The 24,402-nt window shown below is 43.4% G+C and overlaps 1 protein-coding gene across 1 annotated transcript in view; it reads right to left on the reverse strand.

Moving 5' to 3' along the window:
* LOC311130119 (obg-like ATPase 1) overlaps positions 1 to 24,402 on the reverse strand; it is a 67,644-nt gene that overhangs the window by 24,138 nt on the left and 19,104 nt on the right. Inside the window, exons 8-10 of the mRNA XM_084162803.1 lie at positions 16,723 to 16,898; positions 13,165 to 13,245; positions 12,582 to 12,679 (exon numbers count right to left, since the gene is read on the reverse strand). Coding sequence (XP_084018929.1) covers positions 12,582 to 12,679; positions 13,165 to 13,245; positions 16,723 to 16,898 — 355 coding nt within the window. The remainder of the gene's footprint in view (positions 1 to 12,581; positions 12,680 to 13,164; positions 13,246 to 16,722; positions 16,899 to 24,402) is intronic.

The raw sequence follows: 24,402 nt of genomic DNA on the forward strand, positions 1-24,402 counted from the left end.
TTTCTCTCTCGCTCTCCTCCCACACTACTCACTCTGCCCCTACACAGATGGTAATGCGCCGCCGCAACCTTCGCTCTCTCTCTCCCACTACTCTCTCCTCTTCCATCCTATCATCTCTTCCCTCTGCTCAATCCTTCTCCCTCCAATCTCCTGATTCTGCCTCCTCAATCCTCCTCTCCTCCCTTTCTGCATCCTTTGACTCTCTGTGTCCCCTATCCTCCCGGCCGGCTCGGTCCTCCCCTCCAGCTCCGTGGCTTGATGACTCATTGCGAGCTCACAGAACAGAGCTCCGGGCAGCGGAGCGGAAATGGAAGAAAACTAAACTCCCTGCCGACCTGGCATCTTTTCACTCCCTCCTCTCTACATTTTCTTCATCTGTTTCTGCTGCTAAGGCCACTTTCTACCACTCTAAATTCCAAGCATCTGCCTCTAACCCTAGGAAGCTCTGCCACATTTTCCTCCCTGCTGAATCCCCCCCCCCCCCCCCCCCCTCCTCTCTCTCTGTAGATGACTTCGTCAACCACTTTGAAAAGAAGGTTGACGACATTCGATCCTCGTTTGTTAAGTCTAATGACACTGCTGGTCCTACTCACACTGCCCTACCCTATGCTTTGACTTATTTCTCCCCTCTCTCTCCAGATAAAATCCTGCGACTTGTGACTGCAGGCCGCCCAACAACCTGCCCGCTTGACCCCATCCCCTCCTCTCTTCTCCAGACCATCTCCGGTGACCTTCTCCCCTACCTCACCTCGCTGATCAACTCATCCTTGACCGCTGGCCATGTCCCTTCCGTCTTCAAGAGAGCGAGAGTTGCTCCCCTTCTCAAAAAAACAACACTCGATCCCACTGATGTCAACAACTACAGACCAGTATCCCTTCTTTCTTTTCTTTCCAAAACTATTGAGCGTGCCGTCTTTAGCCAACTCTCTTGCTATCTCTCTCAGAATGACCTTCTTGATCCAAACCAGTCAGGTTTCAGGACTGGTCATTCAACTGAGACTGCTCTTCTCTGTGTCACGGAGGCTCTCCGCACTGCTAAAGCTAACTCTCTCTCCTCTGCTCTTGTCCTTCTAGACCTGTCTGCTGCCTTTGATACTGTGAACCATCAGATCCTCCTCTCCACCCTCTCCGAGCTGGGCATCTCCGGCGCGGCTCACTCCTGGATTGCGTCCTACCTGACCGGTCGCTCCTACCAAGTGGCGTGGCGAGAAGCTGTCTCCGCACCACGTGCTCTCACCACTGGTGTCCCCCAGGGCTCAGTTCTAGGCCCTCTCCTTTTCTCCCTATACACCAAGTCACTTGGCTCTGTCATATCCTCACATGGCCTCTCCTATCATTGCTACGCTGACGATACACAACTAATCTTCTCCTTTCCCCCTTCTGATAACCAGGTGGCGAATCGCATCTCTGCATGTCTGGCAGACATATCAGTATGGATGACGGATCACCACCTCAAGCTGAACCCTGGCAAGACGGAGCTGCTCTTCCTCCCGGGGAAGGACTGCCCGTTCCATGATCTTGCCATCACGGTTGACAACTCCGCTGTGTCCTCCTCCCAGAGTGCGAAGAGCCTAGGCGTGACCCTGGACAACACCCTGTCGTTCTCCGCCAACATCAAGGCGGTGACCCGCTCCTGCAGGTTCATGCTCTACAACATTCGGAGAGTACGACCCTGCCTTACACAGGAAGCGGCACAGGTCCTAATCCAGGCACTTGTCATCTCCCGTCTGGACTACTGCAACTCGCTGTTGGCTGGCCTCCCTGCCTGTGCCATTAAACCCCTACAACTCATCCAGAATGCCGCAGCCCGTCTGGTGTTCAACCTTCCCAAGTTCTCTCACGTCACCCCCCTCCTCCGCACACTCCACTGGCTTCCAGTTGAAGCTCGCATCCGCTACAAGACCATGGTGCTTGCCTATGGAGCAGTGAGGGGAACGGCACCTCTGTACCTTCGGGCTCTGATCAGTCCCTACACCCAAACGAGGGCATTGCGTTCATCCACCTCTGGCCTGCTGGCTCCCCTTCCTCTGCGGAAGCATAGTTCCCGCTCAGCCCAGTCAAAACTGTTCGCTGCTCTGGCACCCCAATGGTGGAACAAGCTCCCTCACGACGCCAGGACAGCGGAGTCACTCACCACCTTCCGGAGACATTTGAAACCCTACCTCTTTAAGGAATACCTGGGATAGGATAAAGTAATCCTTCTACCCCCCCCCCCCCAAAAAAAAATTGTAAAGTGGTTATCCCACTGGCTATAGGGTGAACGCACCAATTGGTGAGTCGCTCTGGATAAGAGCGTCTGCTAAATGACGTAAATGTGCCCTTGAGCAAGGCACTTAACCCTAATTGCTCCTGTAAGTCGCTCTGGATAAGAGCGTCTGCTAAATGACTAAAATGTAATGTAATGTAATGTTCTTGAGGATCTGAGAGCCCATGCCGAATTTCTTCAGTCGCCTGAGGTTGAAGAGGTGCTTTTGTTGGTGTGATTGGTCCATGTCAGGTCCTCTGTGATGTGCAAGCTGAGGAACGTTAGGCTTTTTACCCTCTCCACTGCAGCCCCGTCGATGTCAATACAGGCGTGCTGCCCCTCCCTTCTTTCCTGTAGTACACGATCAGCTCCTTGGTTTTGCTGACGTTGAAGGAGAAACAGACCAGGGACGGTCAAAAACAAAGCCAAGTGAACTGATCCTCCAGGACTTTATTAGACACCATCTGGTTATGTTTTACTCCTCTCAGAGCCTCTCCAGTCGTTCACACTCATTACAAAGCCTAACTGAAGGCTTCCATTAGGAGTTAGTGTGGGCAGCAGGGAACATGTCTTTCCTACCATGGGAAAGTGTTTTCAGGATCCCACAGTACACAAGGGGAGAGGGAAGAGGGGAGAGAAGTGGACAGCTGTGCATAGAATGAAAGGGGACCCACTGATCATATATCTCCACATCGCTTTGAAAGGCAAACCGTGGCCTAGACAACAGTTCCTAAAAACTTAGATGGAGCCAGTGGTGTTGCGCTTACTGAACTTTCAATTCTGTTTATGGGAATTATGGTTTGGAGTAGCAGAAGTGGGCTGCTGCCACTGCTTTCATGTAACGGTTCTCAGCAGATCACAACAATGCTTTCCCTCATTCAGTTTGTCCACTGTGCCTCGAAATTTCATGGCGTGCTCGCTAGACAGTTCATTAACAAATCATCTGACATTAAAGAAAATATACAGTTATCATTACTCTGCACCTAAATAAAACTACAAATAAAGTACATCTTAATGAATAGAAGACCTCAACAAAACATGGATGAGTAGGTTGTAGAAACCGAGGGACAAATTAAGCACATCCGCTCAGACAGTGGGATCTTAATACTAAACGTGGCTAGACCACCACCCTGCTGAGACTCCCTGCAAAAGCACCACCTACAGTGAGGGAAAAAAGTATTTGATCCCCTGCTGATTTTGTACGTTTGACCATTATCAGTCTATAATTTTAATGGTAGGTTTATTTGAACAGTGAGAGACAAAATAACATAAAGAAAATCCAGAAAAATGCATGTCAGAAATGTTATAAATTGATTTGCATTTTAATGAGGGAAATAAGTATTTCACCCCCTCTCAATCAGAAAGATTTCTGGCTCCCAGGTGTCTTTTATACAGGTAACGAGCTGAGATTAGGAGCACACTCTTAAAGGGAGTGCTCCTAATCTCAGTTTGTTACCTGTATAAAAGACACCTGTCCACAGAAGCAATCAATCAATCAGATTCCAAACTCTCCACCATGGCCAAGACCAAAGAGCTCTCCAAGGATGTCAGGGACAAGATTGTAGACCTACACAAGGCTGGAATGGGCTACAAGACCATCGCCAAGCAGCTTGGTGAGAAGGTGACAACAGTTGGTGCGATTATTCGCAAATGGAAGAAACACAAAATAACTGTCAATCTCCCTCGGCCTGGGGCTCCATGCAAGATCTCACCTCGTGGAGTTGCAATGATCATGAGAACGGTGAGGAATCAGCCCAGAACTACACAGGAGGATCTTGTCAATGATCTCAAGGCAGCTGGGACCATAGTCACCAAGAAAACAATTGGTAACACACTACGCCGTCAAGGACTGAAATCCTGCAGCGCCCGCAAGGTCCCCCTGCTCAAGAAAGCACATATACAGGCCCGTCTGAAGTTTGCCAATGAACATCTGAATGATTCAGAGGAGAACTGGGTGAAAGTGTTGTGGTCAGATGAGACCAGAATCTAGCTCTTTAGCATCAACTCAACTTGCCGTGTTTGGAGGAGGAGGAATGCTGCCTATGACCCCAAGAACACCATCCCCACCGTCAAACATGGAGGTGGAAACATTATGCTTTGGGGGTGTTTTTCTGCTAAGGGGACAGGACAACTTCACTGCATCAAAGGGACGATGGACCGCGCCATGTACCATCAAATATTGGGTGAGAACCTCCTTCCCTCAGCCAGGGCATTGAAAATGGGTCATGGATGGGTATTCCAGCATGACAATGACCCAAAACACACGGCCAAGGCAACAATTTGGCATGGGTCCTCAGATCCTCAAAAAATTCTACAGCTGCACCATCGAGAGCATCCTGACTGGTTGCATCACCGCCTGGTATGGCAACTGCTTGGCCTCTGACCGCAAGGCACTACAGAGGGTAGTGCGTACGGCCCAGTACATCACTGGGGCAAAGCTCCCTGCCATCCAGGACCTCTATACCAGGCGGTGTCAGAGGAAGGCCCTCAAAATTGTCAAAGACTCCAGTCACCCTAGTCATAGACTGTTCTCTCTGCTACCGCACGGCAAGCGGTACCGGAGTGCCAAGTCTAGGTCCAAAAGACTTCTCAACAGCTTCTACCCCCAAGCCATAAGACTCCTGAACAGCTAATCATGGCTACCCGGACTATTTGCACTGCCCCCCCACCCCATCCTTTTTACGCTGCTGCTACTCTGTTAAGTATTTATGCATAGTCACTTTAACTCTACCCACATGTACATATTACCTCAACTAGCCGGTGCCCCCGCACATTGACTATGCAACGGTACCCCCCTGTATATATAGCCTCCCTACTGTCACTTTATTCTATTGTATATATAGCCTCCCTACTGTCACTTTATTTTTTACTTCTGCTCTTTTTTTTCTCAACACTTTTTTGTTGTTGTTTTATTCTTACTTTTTTGTTTAAAATAAATGCACTGTTGGTTAAGGGCTGTAAGTAAGCATTTCACTGTAATGTCTGCACCTGTTGTATTCGGCGCATGTGACCAATAAAATTTGATTTGATTTGATTTGAAAGGAGTGGCTCAAAAAGAAGCACATTAAGGTCCTGGAGTGACCTAGCCAGTCTCCAGACCTTAATTCCATAGAAAATGTGTGGAGGGAGCTGAAGGTTCGAGTTGCCAAACGTCAGGCTCGAAACCTTATTGACTTGCAGAAGATCTGCAAAGAGGAGTGGGACAAAATCCCTCCTGAGATGTGTGCAAACCTGGTGGCCGACTACAAGAAACGTCTGACCTCTGTGATTGCCAACAAGGGTTTTGCCACCAAGTACTAAATCATGTTTTGCAGAGGGGTCAAATACTTATTTCCCTCATTAAAATGCAAATCAATTTATAACATTTTTGACATGCGTTTTTCTGGATTATTTTGTTGTTATTCTGTCTCTTACTGCTCAAATAAACCTACCATTAAAATTATAGACTGATCATGTCTTTGTCAGTGGGCAAACGTACAAAATCAGCAGGGGATCAAATACTTTTTTCCCTCACTGTACAGGCCAGCTGGTGTAGTTCACTGAACAAACATAACTGCTAGTTCACTTTCCATACCAGGAGAGAAATGCACAGACACTCAGTAAGAACAAAGTAACATGTCTGGAGACACAAGACATATGCAGACAGAGAGCAATACATATACGACCATTCCACCGACAGACACGTGCCAGACAGGCACACATGCACACACACTCACTCACTCACTCACTCACTCACTCACTCACTCACTCACTCACTCACTCACTCACTCACTCACTCACTCACTCACTCACTCACTCACTCACTCACTCACTCACTCACTCACTCACTCACTCACTCACTCACTCACTCACTCACTCACTCACTCACCTTTTGTATGTAAAAGCCCCCTGTGAGTAGTCTCAGTGCCCGGCCATTCCTCTCCCCACTCACGGTACTCTCAGAGAGGTCACCCTTTCCAGTTTTCTTAAAGGTCAACACACCTACTTAAGAGGCTCCAATTCACTTTAAAGCACATTATGAAAAGAAAACCCTTCAGCAAAACAGGCCGGCTCTCTAAATGCGATGGCAGTTTGTTTTTTGCTAAAGACATTGGATTAAATATCTAATAATATCAACCCTAATGAAAATATTAAAGTCCAGGAGCTTTTAAATTACCAGCTTGTGCCTTGACAAGTGAAAACACACAAACAGCAGACAAACCACCACATTATCAACCAAGAAGTAATGACCCTCTCTAACACACAAACAGCAGACAAACCACCACATTATCACTGGAGGAGTAATGACCCTCTCTAACACACAAACAGCAGACAAACCACCACATTATCACTGGAGGAGTAATGACCCTCTCTAACACACAAACAGCAGACAAACCACCACATTATCATTGGAGGAGTAATGACCCTCTCTAACACACAAACAGCAGACAAACCACCACATTATCATTGGAGGAGTTATGACCCTCTCTAACACACAAACAGCAGACAAACCACCACATTATCATTGGAGGAGTAATGATCCTCTCTAACACACAAACAGCAGACAAACCACCACATTATCATTGGAGGAGTAATGACCCTCTCTAACGTGTTCCAGGCAGCCTACTGACGCCGAGGGAAGAGGAGGAAGCCTCTTGGTAGACTCTTGTAGATGCCATTCCCTATCACGCAATGCCTCTCAGTCATAAACACATGACAAATGCGGCCTTCATCATTTTTTACGAGCGGGGATGTGCAGGAGGCAGCTCATGGCTGGAGGGGAGAGGGGAGAGGGGAGCGGCGCGAGCAGCAGGCAGCCCCCGCTCCACAGAGAGGGCCGCGTGGTAAAGGCTCCTCTGGAACATCACTCGGCCAGCCAGCCTTTGATCTCCACACCGCAATTACACCAACATCCAAATGAGCATGGAGTCGCCTCCGCAACGGACTTCAAACATGCACATGTACACATTCTCATACACACACACTGTACAGTATGGAATTAGACCCACGTGCTCCTCTTTACAGTAAATGATATACCGTCTCCAGCAGAGAACCTGAGGATGAAAGGGGGCCCTGGTCCCTCTCTGATCCCACCATTAATGATGGCTTCTTGCTAAAGCTAATACTGTTTATTCTTGTTAAAATGGGGTCAGCTTGGTATGTAGTGGTTACACAACACTGCACTCCAAATAGGATAATCATGGTCTATTTCCCTACATTATATAACATGGAAGTATTCTCTGATGTAAACACACACAATTACAATAGTAGGCCTATATCTGTCACTCACAAGGCCTTTTGCGTTCGCAATGCAACCTGACCATTGTGATCAAACAAGACATTCAAATGGAAAGTGTGTCGTTAAAGAGTATGTCTGTGGCTAAATAATGGAAACATACTATTAACTGAAGAGTCTGCCTGAAAGTGAATATGTGATTAACAAACATGGAAAATACTGTACTATGTACATGAATACAGTGATGTACGCTTGCAAAATGGCCTCAGTGTCCTGAACAAAAAAACTCAACACTGGTCTATTTGTCTTATGCTGCTCTTCTTTCTTGTCTGCTCACATTAAAAGCTGCGATTGCAATTTGTCTTGCTGTTTGCTTTGAATAGTCCTTAACCGTATAATCATCTCAACTGTTCTGGGGAAAAACACAGTAGCATGGCGACAGCCAAATGGCAGTCTGGCGTCTCCACAGCAGACTACCTGCTATTAGGGCTGAGAGCAGCATTTAGTGTACATTTAGGGGCAGCCAAATCTACCTGTAATCATCTCCATACAGGTGTAGGCTCCACTCTGGACAAGGGAAGTGACTCCTCACTTGTCAAACATAAACACTTTGATGTCTGCATTGTTCCACACTCAGCCCTCAGGACACCGCCACATTAACGTTTGCCCGTTTGAAAACTCCTGAGATTTATTGCCTTTCTCACAGTTTAAAAAAAACACAGGTAACATGAAAAAAGCCTTCCTGCCCATGACTGATGTTCCGCACGTCATCAATCATCTGATTTATGCGTTTCTGTCGCAACGTTCCCTCCTCCCTCTGACAGACAGACCTTCTTTCGTGTCAGGAACATTTGAACAAACAGTCATCAGGTAAACAACTTCCCTCCTAATCGAACACGGCTGCCAAGCAAAGCAGAGAAAAACAAACCCAGAGACAAACTGTTTGACACCAAATCCTAGAGGGCAATTGAAAAAGTGTGATACCAATCCACAAGTTAGTGGTTATTGACAGTATGTGGCTGTAACGTAGATAAGTGTCCCTTTCACCTGTAATGGATGTCGTCCACTCTGTTATCCTTGCTCTCTCTGTGGCCAGATCACAACTCCACTCTCCCAAAGGTGCTCATGTGAAAAAGTATTCTCTTATCACCCCTCTGGCTGCACTAGCACTGCCACAGCCCACAACTATACAGTTTGGCTCATGTAACTCAGGTACTTTATGAATGGGACATCGCGCCACTGTTTACCAGACCTAAACAAATACATTTGGAGACACTCTGACACCATCTCATTTAGTATGAGGTCGCCTCTTAGAATTTATGGAACAGAGATAAGTCAGGCCGGGCTTAAGATGACAAGTCAAACAGAACCTTACCCCTGACTACAGTGGCGCAGTGGTCTAAGGCACTGCATCGCAGTGCTAACTGTGCCACTAGAGATCCTGGTTCGAATCCAGGCTCTGTCGCAGCCGGCCGCGACCGGGAGACTCATGGTCGGCGCACAATTGGCCCAGCGTCGTCCAGGGTAGGGGAGGGAATGGCCGGCAGGGATGTAGCTCAGTTGATAGAGCATGGCGTTTGCAACGCCAGGGTTGTGGGTTCGATTCCCACGTGGGGCCAGTATAAAAAAAGATGTATTCACTAACTGTAAGTCGCTCTGGATAAGAGCGTCTGCTAAATGACTAAAATGTAAAATGTATAAACAACCTTCTGACCTGTTTAATAGGAAGGAAATACATTACAGTAGGTGATATAGCTTCACAATTTGTTGGGTTGCAGATGTCATTCTGATCTCACTTGAATTCCATGTAAAATATGTATTTGAACATAGAGCGTCAACCCAGTAAGACATATCGTTTTCCAATTTTTCAATGAAGAGCAAACAACATCTGTAAACAGTGAACTCTTCAGACAAAACCAAACATTTTGGGAAAAACAATTGTAGACATCACACTATTTAAAGAGAACCATCCTTATGATTTATTGGCCCTCTTCACACGACATTAATTACTTTTTTGGTTTTCGAGTCTATGAATCTTGATTTATTTTTGGTCATTTGAAGCCTTTCCCCCCTTTGATATCATATGGAAATGAGAATTTTCTGATGGAAAATGGAAACCATATGATTTTAAAGTACTTAATGAAGTGCAGAGTTTGGGGGCTGCTTTGGTTTTGCAGGGCTGGCTGTGACTGGAGTGTCAGATGGGGCTGAGTGCCACCCCCAGGCAGGTCCTGTCACAGAGAGACTATCTTATTGTCTGGAGTCAGTAGAGCAGCGTGGGTACTGTAGTAGTAGACAGACTTACTCTACAGTGACTGAGGGATCACATTAGCATGTGGAGAATGAGGAAGCTTCACAACAGGACTTTACTATGAGCACTGTACAGTAGGCCTATCTAACATCACTTATAACCAGTGGTGTATTGGAGGGTAAACGCACGTAAACATCGTTTATGGACATTTTTTAATAGACAAATGCGTTGAAAGTATAGAAAGTGTTACTTTATTCACTGCGATCGGTGATCAGTGTTAACCCACCTATTTTTGTATCACTACATCACTGCTCATAACTATCTATCTGCAGTTAACTGTTAGAGGGGGGACGTGTTATAAAACATATTGTAATTGAATATTGGAAATTAACAATGGAAGTTCTGCTATAAAATAAACAGAAAATATGAACCATAATTTAATGGTTATGGAGGAGAGAGATGTAAGGGAGTCAACATTTACAGTTTTTCTCAATTGCTAAAACACTAAACCCTATTGTCTGAACCAAATGCTCAGTTGCCTGAACCCACTGATTGAATCAATCACTCGTTTGGCAAAACCATAAGCACTTTTCACCTGTTTAGACATAACTTGCCAACACATTTTCATTGTGATGCACCCGTGCTGCATAATGGTGAGCACAGGTGACAAAAGTCAAACACAATTAGAGCACAGGTGTCACCACTTGAACACAACAACTCAAAATTGATCACACTTGTGGCTAATGATGTGAGGGAACATATACAGTAAGCCAGTTCAGAGAGCACTGGTTTGTGAGGCCCTACAATGGATAGAAATCTGAGAGGAAGAGTTCGTGTGAGAGGAGGTCGAGGTGGTCGAGGTGGTCAGCGAAGACAAAGAACAGTAATATCTGATGAAATCAGAGCTACTGTGATTGACCATGTTCTTGTCCATGGTATGAGCATGAGGGAGGCTGGACAAAGGGTACAACCAAACATCAGTAGATTCACTGTGTCCACCATAATCCGAAGATTTAGAGAAGAGAACAGGTAATTACATTTTTTTGACATTATAGTACAGTATGTAAATGTTGACAGCAATTACTGTATGACATACTATATACTGTACCACAGTATACTGTAAGTAAATATATGTTTCAGTACATCACTGTACCAATGTACTGTAGTATTGTAATGGAGGGTTGGTCTAACTGTTTGTAGGCCTAGTATTCCATGTATATTTTTTGTAACTCCATGTTCTCTTTTTGTAGAATTGAAAGACTGCCACATGGGGGTGGGAGGACAGGTATGTTCTCCCCACACCAAGAGACCCTAATTGTTGATATGGTCCGTGAGAACAATGCCATTAAACTGAGCGAAATTCAGCAGAAGATCATTGAGGACCATTTAAATTTTGAGGGTATCAACAGTGTCAGCCTCTCTACTGTTGATCGTGTCCTCAAGCGCAACAGACTGCGCATGAAACAGCTATACAGAGTGCCTTTTGATCGCAACTCAGACAGAGTCAAAGAGCAAAGATTCCAGTATGTACAGGTTGGCATATATCCAGACACATTCAATGTTGATTACTCTAAGTAGTGATTTACTGTAGTGGCCTAAATCACTTTTTCCGTATCACTTACAAAACTATATCTATTTCTACAGAGGGTTTTTCAACTGGATGCAATGGAAAGACCCCATCAATACATCTACATGGATGAAGCTGGGTTTAATCTCACCAAAAGGAGAAGGAGAGGCCGTAATTTTATTGGCCATCGGGCCATTGTTGGTGTTCCTGGGCAGCGTGGTGGCAATGTCACATTATGTGCTGCCATCAGCAATCATGGGGTTGTCCACCATCATGCCAACCTGGGGCCCTACAACACTCACCAGCTCCTCATTTTCCTCAATCACATGCGAGATGCTTTGTTAGGGCAGCAGGATGAGCATCCCATCTATGTTGTTGTTTGGGACAATGTGAGTTTTCACAGAGCCCTCCAGGTTAGAGAGTGGTACAATATGAACCAAGGTTTTATCAATCTTTGCCTTCCACCGTACTCCCCTTTCCTAAACCCCATTGAGGAATTATTCTCCTCATGGCGGTAGAAGGTATATGGACGCCAACCTTACACCAGGGTAAATCTCCTGCAAGCCATGGGACTTGCCTGTGGTGACATAGGTGTGGAGGCATGCCAAGCCTGGATACGGCATGCCAGGGTTTTTTTCCCCCGTTGCCTGGCCAGACAAAATGTGGCCTGTGATGTGGATGAAGTCCTGTGGCCTGACCCAGTACGGAGACATGATGCTGTGGCTGAGTAATGCACTTATTTGTATATTTTTGTACTTTATTTTTACATGGGCTTACTGTACACAAGTGGCAAACGCATAAGATTTCTGTTTGTTTTTACAAGTGCTACATGTAAATGCACAAGATTTCTGTTTTGTCTTTTTGTACAAGTGCTAAATGCACAGTTTTTTTTTGTTTTGAAACATGCATTTAGCCTACAGTGAACAATAAACATTTATTTCTCCAGCTTCATGTCCTGAGCATTGTGTTTTCTATTTTTCTACGTAGTGTTTAGTGACTGTTCAGTAGTGTTTTTTATTTTGATTGACTCGGGGCACGATTTGACAACATAGTTCAGTTTTGAGCACAGATTGAACTGTTTTGAGGTGAAAGTTTGGTTTTGCAAGAAGAATCTGAGGTTTTGTGAATGTAGCTTGAAAATTGGGTTTTGTGTTCACAGTTAAGAGAAAAGGAGAGCAGCTTTCAAGAAATGTGTCTTAGCAATCGAGAAAAACTGTAATAAGTAAACACCCATTTGTAAAAAGGGAAGGTCCATGGTTGTCAGGTCAGTGGGGTTCCACCCTATTTCTAAGCACTTACTTACCATTTGTTCTTTCTTCTGATGTAGTCTTTCTCTGAGAGGTTAATGAGGTAAATCATTGGCTTGGATGTCAAAAACAAGTATTTGTTCAACACTTCGATCTGAGAGAGAGAGAGAGAGAGAGAGAGAGAGAGAGAGAGAGAGAGAGAGAGAGAGAGAGAGAGAGAGAGAGAGAGAGAGAGAGAGAGAGAGAGAGAGAGAGAGAGAGAGAGAGAGAGAGAGAGAGAGAGAGAGAGAGAGAGAGAGAGAGAGAGAGAGAGAGAGGAGAAAAGAAAAGAACTGAGGACCCAAACTTTCCAAAGTAGCCTTTGAGGAGGACGCGGGGTAAAAAGTGAAGCCAAATCAAATTAGGATCTGGTCTGGACTCTGCAGGGAGCATCTATAAAGCGTTTAGATCAATATCAGGCTGGACAGATGTCATCAGTTTGTTAAAAAAGTAATACAGAAATACCCCCCAAAAAGACAGCATGCACATTAAGTTGTGATTTGCATATTAGACCGTTTTGCTCAAAAGCAGCAGTCTGACATGAAAAGATGAGCCTGATAAATGGCATTAATACATTTGAGTGTAACATCAAAGCCTTACCTCTTTCTCAGTCCAATCGCGACAGTAGCGGACATGTTTCTTTTCATCCGCTACCCAGTTCTTGATTTTGAGCATTACGTCCTGTTTGGGATTCAAAGAGAATGAACGAGAAGCCATTAAAGGAGATGAAAAATAACAGAAACCCAGCAGGGTACAGGGTAATTATTTCCTAAATCCATGGCATCCTGATGCCCAAATGAACAATGCCTGCTCATATTGAAACAGGAGAGACTTTGACAGGGATGGCACGCACAAGGCCCCCCTCACCCCCTAAAGAATCTCACTAAGTTCACCTGTTTGTCACACCTATTTGATACACTTGTATTCAATAAAGACCATCCAATAATAAAAGTACGAGAAGAGAAAGAAAGAGAGAAAAGGTTTGTTAGTGATATGCATATGATTTTCAATCCCCTAGGCTCTCTGCAGTGAGCAGTCATTTTGAATATGCACTAGTCAGGTACTAATTACACACTGTTCCTAGTTCCTACTGGAGAAAATATTAGGCTTTTCCAGCAATGTTTGCCACATTCATTACTGAAGCAGTAGTGGGTTGAGACCACAGGCAAGACTGGGCTATGACAGGATCTGCGAGTGGGAATGGATGGGAACATGGGAGAGAGGCAGTTATAACATTTGTAATAAAGAAATTGAGCCTATTATTGTTGATCCGGCCCCACAGAAATTAGCAGAACACATTATTTTTGTTCCCGTCTTAACTTAACCTCCCCCTTCATATAAAAAACTCCTCCACCCGTGCAACACTCCCCCTACCTCCTCTTTCCTCCCCAAACCCTAGCAGCACTTCACAATCACACTCCCCTTTGAAAGAACAGAGGAAAAGCGCCTGTCAGAGCCTCAATTACACAATGGCAGAAAAAGCTCCACACACTGAACCCCAGCCAGCTGCATTCACTCTCTGCACATCTCTCTCCGCAGGAATTCTAAAGGCCTTTTAGTCAGGCAGCCAGAGTGCAGCCAGCAGGAGAGAGAGCAGGAAGAGCGCCGCACACTCCGCCCGCGCCGGCCCAAGCCTTCACAGAGAGATTAATCATGTGTGAAATGGAAACAGCAAACGGCCAGTGACACAGGCTGAACCCGCTCCAGGTTTCCCTCATCAGCTCTGGGCCTCCGTGCAGCGCTCCTCTAACAGGCAGGTGTTAATAAAAGGCAAATAGGTCCCACAGGGGTCGAACACATACGCCTGCCACCAGGAAACACTGCTGGGGGTCTTAGCTGCTGTTATTATTGTTTGTTAAGGACAGGGAATTCTGGGATTCAGCTTTAAAAAAGCAATGAAACATTGACCTTGTTCAATGTACATTATGATCTCAAATGGATTTAAGTGATCATAACACAACTCTTGTAATATGAGTTTGAATAGCTTATTATGTTGCGACATAATGCCTTTAGTGTTTTACTATATAAGGACATATTTGCTTGTGAGCCCACAATCAGCCAGTTGAATTCATGCTGAATAAATACATGCATGGTTCAATTAGCCAAGTATTCTCAGAAAAAGGCAGATGACATGGTTTCAATCACTCTTGAACTACCACAGATATTATGTCTATTTTGTAACAGGAATAATCAGCTCCAGTTATAAAACACCCCATGTTTGTCTCAGTACTATCAATATCCAATGCATCTTGGTAGCTATAGAATATTGAGTAACATAATATTTGAAAAAAATGTTTTATTGAAATTTGTATGATATGTCACACTACAGAAATGTAAAAAATATCTGTACTTAAATATGTGTTAATTCAGAATTCAGGAGTATTTTCGAAAGAGAGAGGACTGATTGAGGAGCTCTGGGAAAACAAGCTACGGAGATTCGTGCTTAATTCTAGCTTCTCGTTAATTACTCAGTAAATGCCAAATCTCAGGATGTAATTACTGTTTGAGTTCATATAGTTACATGCTATTTACCTGGTTATTTTATGGTACTCCTGCCACTATAAAAGGATGTGATGCTAAACCATTTATTTACAGTAGTACCCTTTTCCTGCAGTCAAATGACCAAATCGCCCTCTAGTGGCCTCATGGGTGGAATGTTATTAATATGTTTAATAATTTCATAATTAATAAACATTCTAATAAACATTATATTTCAAACGGTTTTGTTATATTTCTGTATTCTGTGATGTATATAACGTGTAATATTGGGATGCAACTCTATATATGACATGGTACAGGTGTCTTCTTGTTTTTAAGCCCATAACCATGTGTGTGAGGTGTATACTTTTGTTTCAAAATATATTTGTTTAAGACTACCAAGAAACACTCTGTGACCCTGATTTAGCCCATTGCAGTAAATTAAGGAGAGTCATGGTATATAGTGGCGGAGGGTACTGCCTACATACCCCACCCTAAACCTGGACATAAATACAAGAATGAAGGATACTCTCAGTAACATGCCTTTTCTTTCCCCCCAAAATCAAACTCAGTTGAATGTGTCAAATACCAAATTCAGCCTGTAAGAAATGCATTATATCCCCTGTAAAGCTCGCCACAGCCTTTGATAAGGACCATTCTCTCACTTCTAAAGGTGCCTTCTATAGATTTTGCTTGGCAAGGCATACACAACCTTTGACATGTAATGCAGATCATTTTTATTCATTGCCTAAAATTGTCCGCAATTACGTGCGTCAGCGGCCACCTGCCTGGCCTGAATGGCTGCCCGTCTGCCGGGCTGCTAAGGAGGATTACTCTGAGGGGGACCGACCGGCCGGGCCCCTGCAGCAGGTGAAATGGCCCCGCTCGTTAGTGTAATGAGCGGTCAGACCCTCCATGTGCCGGGGTTCTGAAATTGGGCACGCCACTCTCTCTGAAAGACCAGATTACCTCGCTTACTCGCCCATTCTGCAAAGGGGTCACACTCACTCTGCCCTGCACACTGATAGTACATGTCACAGGCAGCATCACTGCCTGCATCCTGCTTCTATAGCGGTGGAGGGACAGAGCAGAGCACACAATCAAAACAGAAGCAGAACTACAGCAGTAAATAATGCAAAGCTTCCTTATATGTCAATATGATTATGTCGTTTTGGCGCCACATGCATTTCAATATGATATACAGTATATTTGGATGCCCTCTAATCTTACAGTGTATTCTGTTTCTCACTGCGGAAAACCAAAGAATGCTCTGTCAAAGCACATTCCAAACATTTATTGTATTCATATCTAGATGTGGGATTGTAGGTCACCCATTGTATGGCCTCACCCAATTTCCAGAGACTGCTGTGGGTGCGAGAGCGCTGAGCGAGAGCTGTGCTGTGATTTGAGTATTACTTCAGATGAAAAGAGGCTTGTGGAAACACTTTCATTAGCCCAGCACTGTGACCCAGGGTTAGCAGCTGAATACGTAACATTCTATTAATGATTTCTACAGCAGAAAACCCCTGACCCCCGATCACTTTCAATCTCAGAAAAAGAAAAGAAAATGGGGCAGAGTGAGACCCTATGAGGGTTATGTATGTGGCAGTGTGTGTGGGAGGGTTATTATTTGTGCTTCTGTGTGGGGGATGCAGTGGACATGTTGAGACATTGACTCACATATTCAGGTTTGAGTTTCTTGTCGCTTCCCCTCACGGCCACCTTTTCCAGCTTCTCCATAATGGGCCCGATCATCTCCTCATCCTTCAGTCTCAGCTCCTCATGGATGATCTCAATGTCCCTCACTGGGTCCACATTCCCCTCCACGTGGACAATGTCCTCATCCTCAAACGCACCTATAGAGTACAGCAACAGTATAACATCACTATAACACACCACCACATACATAATTACTTAAACATTTGCTGTAGCTATAGAGATACACATGCATACAAACATACACACATACATACACACATACACTACCAGTCAAAAGTTTGGACACAGCTACTCATTCAAGGGTTTTTCTTTATTTGTAAAAAAAAAATTACATTGTAGAATAATAGTGAAGACATCAAAACTATGAAATAGCACATATGGAATCATGTAGTAACCAAAAAAGTGTTAAATAAATCAAAATATATCAAAATAGCCACCCTTTGCCTTGATGACAGCTTTGCACACTCTTGGCATTCTCTCAACCAGCTTCATGAGGTAGTCACCTGGAATGCATTTCAATTAACAGGTGTGCCTTCTTTAAAGTAAATTTGTGGAATTTCTTTCCTTCTTAATGCGTTTGAGCCAATCAGTTGTATTGTGACAAGGTAGGGGGGTATACAAAAGATAGCCCTATTTGGTAAAAGACCAAGTCCATATTATGGCAAGAACAGCTCAAATAAGCAAAGAGAAATGACAGTCCATCATTACTTTAAGACATGAAGGTCAGTCAATATGGACTTTTAAAGTTTATTCAAGTGCAGTCACAGAAAACATCAAGCGCTATGATGAAACTGGCTCTCATGAGGACCGCCACAGGAATGGATACCCAGAGTTACCTCTGCTGCAGAGGATAAGTTCATTAGAGTTACCAGCCTCAGAAATTGCAGCCCAAATAAATGCTTCACATAGTTCAAGTAACAGACACATCTCAACATAAACTGTTCAGAGGAGACTGTGTGAATCAGGCCTTCATGGTCGAATTGCTGCAAAGAAACCACTACTAAAGGACACCAACAAGAAGAAGAGACTTGCTTGGGCCAAGAAACACGAACAATGGACATTAGACCGGTGGCAATGTGTCCTGGAGTCCAAATTGGAGATTTTTGGTTCCAACCGTTGTGTCTTTGTGAGATGCGTGTGGGTGAACGGATGATCTCTGCATGTGTAGTTCCCACCGTAATGCATTGAGGAGGAGGTGTTATGGTGTGGGGGGTGCTTTGCTGGTGACACTGTCTGTGATTTATTTAGAATTCAAGGCACACTTAACCAGCATGGCTACCACAACATTCTGCAGCGATAGGCCATCCCATCTGGTTTGGGCTTAGTGGGACTATCATTTGTTTTTCAACAGGACAATGACCCAACCCACCTCCAGGCTGTGTAAGGGCTATTTGACCAAGAAGGAGAGTGATGGAGTGCTGCATCAGATGACCTGGCCTCCACAATCCCCGACCTCAACCCAATTAAGATGGTTTGGGATGAGTCGGACCGCAGAGTGAAGGAAAAGCAGCCAACAACTGCTCAGCATATGTGGGAACTCCTTCAAGCCTGTTGTAAAAACCCTGGAATGAGCAGGTGTGTTCAAACTTTTGACTGGTACTGTACATACATACATACATACATACAGACATACATACAGTGCATATATAAATACATACATACACACATACACACATACATACACACATACATACATACACACATTCATACATACATACATACATCAGTGGAGGCTGCTCAGGGGAGCACAGCTCATAATAATGTCTGGGACGAAGCACATGGAATGGCATCAAACACCAAGAAACCATGTGTTTGATGTGTTTGATACCATTCCACCCATTCCTCTCCAGCCATTACCATGAGCCCGTGCTCCCCAATTAAGGTGCCACGAATCTCCTGTGACATACATACACGCACACACACCTGCTGCATTGAAATATGGGTATTGAGATACCCAACAATGATACCAAACAATTATTAAATTCTCAGGGGAAAAATGAACAAATAAATACATCCACTTCAAAAAGCACAGTGGGAGATTTAAGGAAACCATGCTAAATGTAATAGCCCATTCACAATAAATGTGACTATTCTACACATTTTCATTTAAGTCATTTAGCAGACGCTCTTATCTACACAATACATACTGTAAGCATGCACATGTTTTGTAAGCACTACTATGACTCCTCAACTTGCAGTGTCATGGTAAATTCCTCTAACAGTTGCCGTTTCCTTACATGGAAAATAGGAGCTCTTTGCCAACTTTAGTACCACAATATGTGAGTGTAGCCAAAGGCATTTCTGTTTTTTATTGTGCTGAGAAACAAAACAACTTTCTGTGCCAAAATGTACATCTGTATGGTGTGTTGTAGCTAGTAATTTCGCTCTGGTTGAGCCTCTTAAAATGGTGAGGTATAAACCAAACACAAGCAGTTAAATAATGCCCGCCTGGAAATAATAATGCATCCATAACTTGTTCAAATGTTACTGTAAATAACAGTACATATAAAACAGGGCCTTCTCTCTGCTAATCAATGGCCTAATTGCCATGGTATTAATGGTGATTAGATAATGAAGCACTTAACCACACAATTTAGCCAGCCACTGATGATGTCCTCCTCCTGATTTTGGAGAAGGGCTGAGGGTTCCGGCCACAGGGCAGGAAGGGAGGGGAAGGGGGATGTGAGGGGCATCTGTCAGATGGGGACTGACAACCCTTTAACACTAGCGAAGGGCACCTCTCTGGTCCACTATCCACCATGTCATTAACTAGAGTCAGCACAGTGATCGTTATCATTTACCCAACTGGCAGCTGACAAGAATCACTTAAGGCTTCTCGGACATCCGGCTGATATATAAACCTGTTTTCTGAAAGTTTTACTTCTATTAAGTCACAGGTAAAACACCATGTAACTAAATACAAAGACGTTGTTTCTGTGTATGGTTCAGCTCATTAGCAGTATAGTCTACATGTCTTCTACATGACAAGCATTAGCTATGAGATTACATCTTTAAAACAGTTTTAGTTAAACACTGACATCTTCAGTTGCACATAAACTTTCCATTGTCATGATAATATGAAGCTTTATCATCCTCCTTTGTGGTGGCTGTCAGGACATTGAAGCTCAGGTTAGAAACATTGCTGTGTTGATGGATGGCACACTCTATGTTCGGCATCTGCGTGTTGGCGAAGACTTTCTTAATCCGAAAAACACTCCTGGTTTAAGTGTTGACACCTCAGTGGAGAGGACTGTTGACAGTTGAGGCCCGGTGAGAAAGTTAGTTATTTGACTGATTCATGCCACTTATCATGGCTGTCATACTGCTGATTCTGAACAAGTTTCAACCATGATTCATGTTGGAAATATTGATGATTCATGGTGCGGACAGTGTTTTAATGGGCAATAGAACACCTCTGCCGTTTCCTAAGTTCTCCTCTACCTGATTATTAAACAAATTCAATGACATGTGTTATATTGAGTAATAGGACTCTTATAGTTCTCAACTATCGGGTTTATATAACATAAACAGTTGTCAGTTCACTTAAGGAAACAGTATGAAACAAGACTTTTATACTCTCTTTGGTCGACTTCATCAAGATTCAACCCACCCATCCACCCAGAATCCTCTCTATATCCAGGTTATTGCCCAGCTGCATGGACCATTACATAGTACCCCACACCCCACTCCCTACTCCCCACCCTTCCCCTGGGGAGGGCCAGTCCTGCACTAAAAACAATGCTGGGTTAAAAACAACCCCATTTTGGTAAATGTTGGACAGAACACAAGTTGGGTTATTTTGACCTAGGCAGTTGGGTCACAAACAACCCATTGTTTTTTTAAAGTTGGGTTGTTGATGCTGGGTTATTGAGCTATGATCCACCGGGTCAGATCAGAAGACTGGAGGTGTGGCTTAGTAGGGGCTTGGCTTTCAGAGTTATTTTTGGCCACCCACGAGAGTAAATGTAATTCCGGTTAATCTGTTCTGTTGTCTTGTCGACACATGTTAAAGTTGAGCACTGACACATTTCTAGCTTTAATAAGGCTTACACAAGAGTATGAGCTCATTAAATAATAATAATAATAATAAGTGCCTATGCATATCCCAATGTTGGAATGGTTACCACTTTGTTATAATATTTATATAATAATGTTATACATTTTATATTAAGATATTAAATGTGCCATAAAATTGAAGCAAAATTGTAATTTGCAGTGTACAAATTTTACTCTCACGGGTGACCAAAAATAACTATATGAAAGCCCGCCTTTGGATTACTCAAACATGGGTTAATTTAACCATCAGTTGGGTTTTTATTCACTTTCATGTGGCCTATTGGGGGCATGGCTTACATATAGCTAGTTTTGGCCACTTGTGAGAGTAAATGTCATTCCTGTTCATCATGTTATGTTTGTACACTGCACATTTAAATTTCCCTTCAATGTTTTTGCACATTACACATTTTAATATACAATTACATTATTATTTACATATCATAACAAAATGGTAACTAACCCAACATTGGGATACACATAGGCACTTGAGGAACTCAACTTGTGTAAGCCTCAATTAGCTACAAAAGTGTCAGTGCTCCACCTTAACATGTGTTGACAATATAACAGAACAGATTAACCAGAATTAAATTTACTCTCACGGCTGGCCAAAAATAACTATCTGAAAGCCACGCCGCTACTAAGGCACGCTCCTGATCTGATCCGGTGGATTATAGCTCAATAACCCATCTAAGTGACCCAAATGGCTGGATCAAAAATAACCCAATGTGTGTCCTGACCACTATATACCCAGCTATGTGTTGTTTTTAACCCTGCATTTTTTGGGGGTGTTCCAGACTCCCTACTGTGCAGGGAATATCAAATCCCTGACTGACCAACAACACCCCTGCTCATCACCGGGAGTCTGAAAGTGGGAAAAACTGAAACAATCAAGAGAAATAGAAACAATCAGCAAGTCCATTCTTTATGTGCTTGTTACACTGGCTTCTTCTGGCCCCTGACAACAGTATGTGGATTTTTTCAAATAACACAAGCAATCTGCAACGGTTTACATCACCATTCAATCATGTTGAACTATGATAGCGTGATGAGATCGACAACAAAATTACAGATGAACATGAAATCAAACTTTCCAGTCTCATTCAAGTCAACAGAAGCTCTACACTTTGGTGCAAGCTGTCATGATCATGCGCGTCGTCGTGCTCATGGTAAAATGAACTTATCCAATTACTCTTTGCCTAATCAGGCTGTTTTGGTTCCTCTCCTCTTCCAGAGGTACTCCACAGTATAAACAGTTCACTTACGCCATACAGAAAGGGGCTAATCAGTGGAATTATTGTTTTACTGCTCCAATTTGCCAGCTCCCAGTTCTACACTGATTGGACTGAAAATGTGCTATTGTGTGCACGGTCCCTCCATGAACTTAAAGTGAAAATAATGCAATGTGAATAATTTGTGAGAGGCACAAATGTATATACTGACAAAGGCTTCTGATTATTTTTTGGGATGGATAAAACAATAGTGTTTGTGAGGGTTTATTGTTCTATAGGCTACATCTCTAATATCCATTTGGTGTTGGACAGTTACCTAATACATTGTTGGAAAGGCTGTACATAAGTGCTATAACTATAATAGCAATATTTTGATACTGTTAATCGTGTAAATAAAAGCCCTCATAACAAAAGGACAAATACTATATCAAGAAAAAGCTACATTAAACCAAAGAGCATAATGCTAACTCACTATTACAAATACAGAATTCATAAATGGATTGTGAATTTGGCCAATATTTGACCAGCATCACGGCAAAATAAATAAGCTCCTCTGTCCGTCTAGGTTTAAGAGCAGCTGATCCACTACCCCTTCAGTGATCTATGACAGTCTTTACTGAACACTACATTTACATTTACATTTTAGTCATTTAGCAGACGCTCTTATCCACTACATTGCAAAGTAATTTACTTTCATTTCCTCTAATTTCACATTTACATCACACCAGGTCCATTCAGGCCTTAGTAACGGCTACTATCCATGCATGAGGAGAAAAAGAAAAAACAGAGGAGGGAAATCTCCACAATTAGGCCTTTAACGACTGGGTCTGGGTAGGCCTCTGTGAAGACGGAGCGAGAGAGAGAGAGAGCCTGGTTTCAGGAGTCAAGTCTATCTTGCAATAAAAATGGTACTACTTTATTTGAAATAGTGCATGTTTTTAAGAGACCATTACCAGGTGTGCCTTTATTGACAGAACAAAGGGCTTTATCTTCTCAGGGCCTGAGTGGCTCAACAATGCCCTGACCAGAGGACAGCCAAGAGGAGTAGAGTCTGGGGAAGCCTTGCCTCAACATAGTCATGGGATAGGACCAGGGCTCTAAAGTGCGACTAATTTTGTTGCATATGCAACGAAATATTTTGCAGTGCGACTAGGAGTTTTATTTTGGGAGCACTGTGCGACTACGAAAAAATCTCGTAATGATTAGGCTACGCTGTACCTTTGCTTCTGAGTGCCCTAGAGAAACAAGCGAGTTCAGTTTCGTTCGCGTCATGGTTGCACCGTTACTACAGCGAAAACGGCTTGATTCTAGCCCAACCAGCCAGGTCAAAAGATCTGACCCATATCACCAGTGCAACATTTTTTATCTTCCTATAGCAGATCGCTGGGATCGCATTTTACATTCATAAACCATGTTGTGGGACGTTCTAAAACTACTCGCGCGTCGACATCGTTAAACATTTGTTTCACATTCGTTTAGTGATGTTACCTCATTGGCTAGCTAGCTAACAACCTGGTAACTTTACCAGTATATCCAAACATTTGGGGGCACAGAAAAAAAAAGAACGGGATAGCTTCTTCAGGAGATCAATGATCAATGAATGAATGACAAATCTCTTGCATGTTGTCGTCACGAACCTGTTATTTTTAAAGAGACAGTGTACAATTTTCAATGTAATGCATCTAAATAGGAAAATAGTGCTTTTACACAATGTAGAAACCTAATATTCTACATTACTTTGTAATTTCAATGACAGGTATTCATATCAACATTTTACCTTTTATAATAAACTCATGTATTTACAGTGTTACAAATTAGTTTCTAGGGCAAATCATGTGCTTCAAATGTAACTAGAATTCATATAGGCCCAATATCGGCTGTATCTCAATCAATTAAAAAAATTATCCTAAATTTGGTGCTCTTAACTTTTTTAACTGAGGAGCACCAGTGCTACCAATGCATTTAAAAAAAAATGTAGAGCCCTGGATAGGACTCTTATGTTTGAGCACCAGTGAAAGCACCAGTCGGAGCACCAGTGAGAGCTAGGGACCTTAGGCTCTGTTGCTCCTTATCTTTTTATTTTATTTATTTGTTTATTAGATGCTCTTATCCAGAACAACTTACAGTAGTGAGTGCATACATTTTAGTACTTTTTCATTCTGGTCCCCCGTGGGAATCGAACCCACAACCCTAGTGTTGCAAGCGCCATGCTCTACCAACTGAGCCTCTAACTTGCTCGGCCTTCTCTTTTGTTAACATGTCTCAATAGATTGACTTTGCCTTTTACAGCATCTGCAATGTAGAGTTCCATTCCCATAGGGAAAATAGTACAGTTCACAGACATAAAAATTACAAA

The sequence above is a fragment of the Coregonus lavaretus genome (assembly GCF_964263955.1).
Source record: "Coregonus lavaretus genome assembly, chromosome: 5".
Classification (NCBI taxonomy): Eukaryota; Metazoa; Chordata; class Actinopteri; order Salmoniformes; family Salmonidae; genus Coregonus; species Coregonus lavaretus.